This window comes from Ictidomys tridecemlineatus, chromosome 11 (assembly GCF_052094955.1).
Source record: "Ictidomys tridecemlineatus isolate mIctTri1 chromosome 11, mIctTri1.hap1, whole genome shotgun sequence".
NCBI classification, from domain to species: Eukaryota; Metazoa; Chordata; class Mammalia; order Rodentia; family Sciuridae; genus Ictidomys; species Ictidomys tridecemlineatus.
The window spans coordinates 101374111-101382741 of NC_135487.1; the positions used below are offsets into that span (position 1 = coordinate 101374111).

An 8631-nucleotide genomic window follows, 5' to 3' on the forward strand; every position below is an offset into this window, starting at 1 on the left:
ATTTCCTTACTTTGTCCTCACACCCCAAACCCCAAGATAATGATTCAAAGAGAAGAAAATGAAATGGAGAAGTACAGACATAGATGCCCTGGTAATCTATAAATATCTGCTTCCAATAAATCTGAAGTTTAATCTAAAATTCAGGGGCCTTTGAAGCTTCTCCATTCCTCAGGGCTTCTTGGTCAAAAGATCAAAGGAAGTCACTGTGATCCTGCAGCTTCTTTCAGTCATGCTCCTAGAATCCCAACACACCTTTTATCTGTGTTCCAATCTGGGGAAAAGGTAGAGCCCCTAAAGAATTGTCCTGCCTTGGTTGGACTAGAATCTGGATTCGCTCACTAGTTTTTATTTCCATATTAATGTAACTGGTATATTTGGGGAAAAGAACTATGCTAATTACAAGGAAGCACTTTACCATCTTCAGGTTCGTACAGACATTTTGAAATGTGAACACTGTCATCAGGTAGCCCTGTGTCCCAGACATAGTATCTCTGAAATTCCAAGTCCTGCATGGATGGGAGAAGGGTGAGACAAAACTTCTTCAAGGACTGATTTGGAGGTCTTGTTCACAGTTGGGAGTTGCTGTGGGTCTGGAGTCACAGTCTCCTTGATCCTTGATTGGGGGCTTTCAGGTTCTCAACATTCCTACCTGTGGTCTTTTTCTCAACTGTTCTGAACTGAGGGATTGAGAAGTTATAATGAAGGGAACTCAGTCTGCTGAGAAGATTATAGAGTTCTTCTTCTGATTGGTAGGAACCACAAAGAACTGAATACATTCGGTCTCCAAACTGTTGTCTGAGAGCTTGTCCTTCTTCCCCAGGATGAATCAATGGAAAGGGAGCTCCTGGATCTGCGAGCCCAAGTATCCAAACAGGAGAAGCTCCTTGAGAGCACAGCTGAGCATCTGAAGACTGCTAACCAGCAGAAGGAGAACATGGAGCAGTTCATTGTCAGCCAGCGTAGGTGCCCCTGAGCTGTGGAGCAGCAGAGGAAAGGGCTGGTCTTGCAGATGTCCCACTTGTGCTGCAGATAAACAGTGACCACAGAGGCACTGGGAATGTTGGGAAGGGAGAGTCTGATGCACTGGGCCCAACCCTCCTGTGACATGAGCAATTGTGGTTGCAGAAGGAGGGGGGGACAAAGGGGTCAGCAAGAGGCCATGATTGAGGGGTGAGAAGAAAATGCATGCCCAGCAAGTAGGGCCCAGCTGGAAATTCCTTCTTTCTGGGGCTCTTTTCTTCTTTCAGTGACCAGGACACATGATGTTTTGAAGAAGGCAAGGACTAACTTGGAGCGAAAGCAACGATTGCATCTTACACAGTCACAGAGCCTGCTTCAAATACATCACCATCTGACATCAGCTTTGTAAGTGACCCTGACCTCCTTTACCTTCTAGGAGATATCAGGTTCACCACACAGGTCTTAGCTCCTGGATAGCCTCCTCTTAAGATTCCATCCCTTCACCCTCCTGCCCGCTCAGCTTTCTACCCTGTTATTATTCTCCTCTCCTCACCATCTCTCCCCTTTAGCCCAATTTTCTCTCCTTGATGTCAGTCAAGCAAGGATCCAGAGAAATGCAGTTCAGTTGGTTCCTGAGGGAAGAAACTTTAAAAGTCTCTCTGTGAATTAGTTGTCTAGCAAGAGATCTTGAGGCCATACGTGCATTCTGGACTTTCCTGAACTACTTTATGAAAAACCAAATAAGGCATAACCTTATAAATTGACTTTAGTGCACAAAATTAGGTTAAGAACAGCATTTTATTTTAACACCTCATTTTCTTTAAAAAAAACATGAAGGAAGATCCATTTGGTCTCCTGGATATAAAAGAAAAAACTGATAATGAAAAAAAGATGTATGAAAGATGATACGTCATGAGCTTTGTAATGTTTTGAACAACCAATAAAAAAAATAAAAGAAAAAATACTCTTTAAGGGAAAAGTTTTAAAATATATATATATATATATTATAGCAGATATTCTCTACATTCACTTAAATGCTGTGCTTATAATTCCCTAGAAATCGTATTAAGAGAAACATGATGTGTACCTGATTGTTTTAAATATGGGAAATTAAACACTTAAACTTAGAGGGTAAACATCAGAGCAGTTGAGCATTCTAGGAATTTTCCTAAGTTGTACCCTGAGAGCCTTGACACCCATAGTGTGATCAAGCATGGGATGTATATTAACTAGCTCTTGTTTTCTAATTCCCTTTGGTTCTTCTCCGAGAATTGCTTTCTTTCCTGAGCCTCTTAACACAACACTTAGAGGATTGGCTCTGTACAGCCTCTTCCTATCCCTGCCAAGTTAACCCACAGCCTCCAGTTCCTGCTGGCTCACTCCAGTGTGCAGGCCACCCTCTTTTGTTCCAAATTTCTGGTCTCTAACTCCAGGCTAAATGTTAACTGGTTGTATGCCATTGGCTGGCCCCTTTGCCTCTGTGAGCTACTACCCTTCATCTGTTAAAGGTGGACCTAGACTTAGATCATCTCTGAGGTCCCTGCCAATTTGACTTCTCCTTATGAAAAATGAGACACACACTTAACAGGGGAACTTGCCCCAATATGTCCTCTTCAGTACAGGCTGTTTCTACATGTGCGTGTTTCATGCTTCATCCTTCTTTTCCTGGAATATGACAAGGCCTGTATTTTTCTTCAGACCACATAACATGTAGTATGAACTGGGTAGTAAAAGGACAGTAGTAGGATCTGACCATATGACATGCAGTAGGGCTATGGCTGGGGCACCAGGAATTTGGGTGCACAGGGAAGCTTATCCTCTAAGCTGGAACCTGGAATCTCCTCCAGACCCAGTGCATCCCCCTTGACTCATTCTTTTTACTACCTCCCACCATGTTTATGCCTTCCTGCATGCTTTGCCCTAATTCCAGTGTCTGGGCATCATAAGTGGGGTCTAACAGTTCCATCTGAACAGAATTCTTTTGTTTACTTGCAGGTGAAATCGTTAAGGGTCTTTCTGTGTGCTCCAGCATTGAGACCCTTGCCTTCCAGAAGCCACAAAAGAAGCAAAGCCACCACAGGTCCCTGCATTGACAGGTCACATGATTAGTGTATGCTCATCTTCATAAGCAGCCACCAAAATGTTTTTCAAAGTGATAGTAACATGTATCCCTCTCAACAACAGAGGATGGAGCTGCAGTTGTTCTAAATCCCTGCCAACACTTGGCATTGTCATTTGAATTTTAGACATTGTGATGGATGTGAGTTGGTCTTCATTTTTGTTTTCCTGATGACTCGTGCTCTTGAGCAAATTTTCAGGTGTTCATTGATGTTTACATTCCTTTCTTTGTGTAGTATCTGTTGAAATATTTGATCCTTCCTTAAGTTGCTTGTCTTACTATTATCCAAATTTGAAGATTTCCAATGACCATAAATCTTGTCAGATACCTGAATACAGTTAAAATTGTAAATATTATATGTGGCTTATCTTATCATTTTCTTTTTCTTGATGGAAAATTTCAAACAGCAGAAATTTAAGATTCAAATAATGTTTAACTTAACTCTTTTTTACATTAATAATTTGTCCTCTTTATCTCAAATATAAGAAATCATTGCCAATGTAAAAATTCAAGACCAGAAATTTTTTTCACCTTAGTTTTCTTCTCCAAGGTTAGAGTAGCTCTTATTTCTAAGCAAAAACAATGAATTAGCACACTGAGAGACCAAGCTGAAGTCTGTCTCTAAATAGAGCACAAGGGGTAACAGCATCTATAACAAGAAGATAAAGAAGTATAAAAGGGAAGCTAAGGTAAATTAGTCCCAATCTGACTTCTAGAACAAAAAATAAAAAGACACATTGGGCGAGCACAGATAAGAAAAAATAACATAAACATAAGAAAAATGTCCTGGCTTGTCTTCAGAAACAAAGACATATAAAACATTAAAGAAAAGTTTAAATCACACATACATATGTGTACACACACACACACACATACACACACACACACACACACACACACACACACACAGGCATACCGCAATGGAAATTTATCATTTTAAAGTGTTCCATAACCAGAGTAAAAAGAGAAAGTACAGATTCTTCACAAAAGTACAGAGGAATTCACAATAGTAGTACATAATGAAAAATACAAAGTAAGATCTTATTATAAAATTACTAATAATATAACTGTGGACTTGATAGCAAATTTTTAAAAGAGGTGCATAAAATAGAAGCATGAGGTAAAGCATGTTATTACTAATCTCTTAAATAAGTTTTATATAATGCCAACAAAATTGCAAGATGTTGGAGAAAATGGTCACAAATTATTGTGTAGGAAAACTGTGTTACCCAAGGCAATTTTCACTACCCCAGAAAGCATTTCAAACCCATGTAAAAGGGAAATATGAACTGGCCAAGACTCCAACTGTTCTTTTCACCATGTTTCAAAATGAGAAATCACCAACTGGCACATTTCACTGTTGATGTTTATTTATGTTACTATTTTCATGGCTGGTCCCTAAGATCTGAGTTGGCAGAGGCAGAAGCTCTATTTTTACAGACCAACATCCCTAAATTATAGAAAGAAAGTACATTTTCTCTTTTCTTATACTTAATGCAGAATGACTTTTTTTCACCAAAATGTGTGTGGATATTTGATCCTCTAATAGTCAGTACGTACTCTAGTGGGTCCCCTCTGGGAGCCCTGTAATTCAATTTTACACTGACACTTCTTAGAGAATAGGGTTAGATTCTACAGTTTGAGGGTGATTCTTATGAGGCTGTGCTCCACTTTGGATTCCAAAAGCAAGCATAGGCTGTGGGGTGTGTGTGTGTGTGTGTGTGTGTGTGTGTGTGTGTGTGTGTATTTATATTTTATCATATAAACATTTCATAAATCTATTATATGTATACATGGTAGGCTATAAATTGGGGTTCCTAATCCCCTCCTCACTTTTGGTTAATTTGCTAGAGCAGCTCACAGAACTCAGGGAAACACTGTGTTTGCAAATTTATTGGTCTAACAACAAAAGATATTACAGAATAGATTGACAGATGAAAAGAGAGAACAGGTAAGGGAGAAGAGGTGCAGAGCTTCTGTGCCCTCTCCAGGAATGCCACTCTCCAGGAACCTTCCCATGTTCTGCTACCTGAAAGTTCATTCAAACCATGCCAATTGCATTTTTAAGAATAAAACTGAAAATACTTTAGATGAAAGTATGTAGTGTGTCAATGTCTAGGTCAATCCTGACATGCCTGGTCATATTACTGGAAAGAAGTAAACTGTTCTGTGCTGGGGCAGAGTATCATGAGTCCTTGAGCCTGTGGATTTCCAGATTTGGGCAGGTGGGGAGTGGTGCTTCTTGTAGTAGACTTGATATGTGTTGGGGGTGAGTTAAAGTCAGAGCTCTAAATTAACAGTCAGCCTGAGAAGGGCACCTGCCAAGGCATTTGCAATAAGAAAAAAAAAACTGCCACTATTCTATTGACTGTGTCCTCCTTTCTCTGGGGAGCAGGCATTTTAGGAAATGTCCACAGTGGGCCTGCAGGAGAGATGAGAGGACCTGTCCAAGAAAGAGCATGTGCCCTTCATTCTTTTATTGGTTTCTTTCTCTTGCTGTTGTCTGCAATCTTCCATTTTTCAGGGTAAGAATGGGAAAATATCTTCAATAAAGAAAGATCAGAAAACCAAAAAAGATGTCCCATGCTGAAATTAAAAAAGACACCCAAGGTGAAAGTAAAACCAAATCAAAGAGATATAAAAATATAAAAGCTACCCCTATGTATTCTGTAACATCAGGTTCTACTCTAAACAGTGCATCTTTAGGATACTTCCCTTTGCTCTACTCAACGTCTTGACAATATCAGTGACTCCTCTTTTCTTTAGGCAAAGAATAGTGTAATCTACATAGAAATTATATATATATATATATATATATATAATTATTATATATATAATAGTATTCTAAATAAACCATTTGTGACAGTCACTATCAAGAGTATCACTCTATACTGACTAGACTAAAAATAATTGTCCTTTTGGGCTGGGTCATGACTCTGTGGTGGAGAGGTTACCTGACATGTGTGAGGCCCTAGTTTGATCCTCAGCAACACATAAAAATAAATAAATAAAATAAAGTTATTGTGTCCATCAACAACTAAAAGGCTGTTTAAAAAGAGGAAGAAACACAATTGTCTCTCATGAAACCTTATTTTAGGGGGTACTCCTATAAATTGGTAGTCCACAAAAAGTTTTGATTGTGTGCTTTTCATTCTCATTCACTTTTGTATAACAATTCTCTTAAATATTATTTTCTCTTACATTTTCATTAGTATGTAAATTTGCTTTTCCTTAGAATCTTTGTCAATCCGATTTTTATAAATCAGCTTTCTTGGGGCTGGGGTAGAGCACTTGCCTAGCATGTGTGAGGCCCTGGGTTCAATCCTCAGCACCACATATAAATAAATAAATAAATTTAACAGTATTGTTTCCAACTATATCTAAAAAATAAATATTAAAAAATTTTAAAATCAGCTTGTATTGTTCTAAAATTGGAAAAATCATATTGATATTCCTTTTGAAATTATAGTCTTTTATGAATCTTTTAGGCAGAAGAAAAAATTTAATTATATTGAGTCTAAGACAAATCAATTCAAGTCTCTTTTTGTGCATAACTTAGTATGTTAAATTATCCTTCCAATAGATTTTGCACATCTCTCTTATATTGTTTCTGTAATTATTTGGTTTGTTGTTGCTATTATGAATGGATCCTTTCTTCCTTCACATCTTGTGGTAGTTGCTGTATATGTAGCAGTAGTGATAATAATAGAAAAATGTACTGAATATTAACCATGTGCAAGTCAATTGTTATAGTATGGACATAGAAGTGTCCCCTAAAGAACTCAAGAGTTAAACAAGGCAACCATGTTCAGAGGTGAAACAGTTGGATTACAAGAGCTGGATTGATCCATTTGATGAATTAAAAATTTGAATCAACTATTGTTTGGTAACTGTAAGCAGGTGAGTCATGATGGGAGGAAGAAGGTCAGAGGGAGCATGACCTTGAGCTATATATGATTTGGTCCCATCCTCTCTCTCTCTCTGTTTCTTAGCTCCCATGTGCTGAGCAGATTTCCTCCATCATATCCTTCCCCCATAATATTTCTTCCTGGGAGCCAGCCAGTGGTAGTCTAAACACTCTGAAATTGGGAAACAAAGTAAATGTCTCCTCTAAAAGTTGTTCTTGTCAGGTATTTTTCATCAATGCTCATTAACATAACAATGGCATGTTTTTAGGTCAATCAACTCAATCTTTATAAATAAGGCATCAGCCAGATCTTATATGCAGAGAGTAGAGTTCCCTTCAGTTATTATATTATATAATTAATTATATAAGATAATACAGTTATGTTACATTAAGGGATATATTCAAGATATTTCCATAATTTATAAAATTTCCAGGAAGAACAGAGACCTCTAGTTGGATTCTGCACAGCTAGAAAAAAATGGAGCCAGGAGGAAGGTCCAAATATAGCACAGAAGTATTCCAGTGGACACTGCCCCCACAACTTGTGCCACTTAACACCTTGCTGCCAGGAACCCAACTTCAAGGGACCCTACTGCCTGGATGCGCAGAGCACTTCCACTGGACATGTACTGACTTCAAAAGAACACAAATTACCTACATGCCACTTCTACCCCGAATTGCCCATATGCACATGTAGGTTTGTCTCACATGAATTCATCTCATTGAAGAATCAATGCCAATTGGAACTCTTACTTCAGATGAGACTGGGAAACTGCACTTGTCTATGCAGTAGTAGAAGGCATGATAAATGGAGAAAAAGACATCTGCCATAGTAGACATTAGACTCATTATGTACTCTTGAATCAAATTTATATATTGTTCAGTCCCCACGTGGATCTTGCATCCCTTGCTGGCAGCAACCTTGGTTTTAGGGGTTAGGTGAGTGGCTCCAAGTGCTGGGGGAGGTAGTGCTGAGGCTGCGAAGGTCCAGCAGTCAGCTGAGGGCCGAGTGCACACCCAGGAAGATAGGGAAGCTGAAGACAAATTGTGAGGTAAGGGTGGGAGTGGGCTTGTAGCACCCCTAAGGGGCCTGAAGGGCTGGCGGGCCTGGAGGGGCAGGATGTGGCCAGCACCTGGGACAGCTGCTCCATGCAGCTCAAGGCCTTCTCCAGCCTCAGCTGCTCATTCCTCATTCCTGCTAAGCCAAGCAGATGGTAGCAGAGCACACGATGCCTTAGCAGTGCACCATCCCTGGAACACTGCAGTCCTTCACCGCACAGTCCTATTCCATGGCTTCCAAGAACCAGGAGCCCATGTTGGACTTGTGGTTGTCTTCCACCAGATGTGTTTTTACTGGTAGCATCTTTCCATGTGGTTTGGGCATTCGGAGGAGATATTCAACAGGGCTGTGATCCCTAAGGGATTCAGCATGTCTATCCAGGAAGCGTGGTAGGCACCCTAGAAGTAGAGGAACCAAAGAATCTCCAAGGGACCCCTCTGCCTGGATGCGCAGAGCAGTTCCACTGGAGCTGCAGCCCAGGTTACAGGACTTAGTGGCACTGGTGGGATATCTGCCGGGTCATTGGTTTTGGAACAAAATTCTGGGTAAGCAGAGGACACCTTCTCACAGTCACGTTTGAGCAAG

At 39.9% G+C, this 8631-nt stretch overlaps 1 protein-coding gene and 1 pseudogene across 1 annotated transcript; one reads left to right on the forward strand and one right to left on the reverse strand.

Moving 5' to 3' along the window:
* Nucleotides 1-756: 756 nt before the first annotated feature.
* On the forward strand, nucleotides 757-5861 carry LOC144368221 (myomegalin-like). The gene is made up of 3 exons (XM_078026916.1): nucleotides 757-959; nucleotides 1248-1365; nucleotides 2956-5861. Exons 1-3 carry the CDS (start codon nucleotides 830-832, stop codon nucleotides 2957-2959), a joined length of 252 nt encoding a protein of 83 aa, XP_077883042.1. The 5' UTR covers nucleotides 757-829; the 3' UTR covers nucleotides 2960-5861.
* Nucleotides 5862-7914: 2053 nt separating this feature from the next.
* LOC144368632 (dual specificity protein phosphatase 4 pseudogene) lies at nucleotides 7915-8417 on the reverse strand (annotated as a pseudogene).
* Nucleotides 8418-8631: the final 214 nt, after the last annotated feature.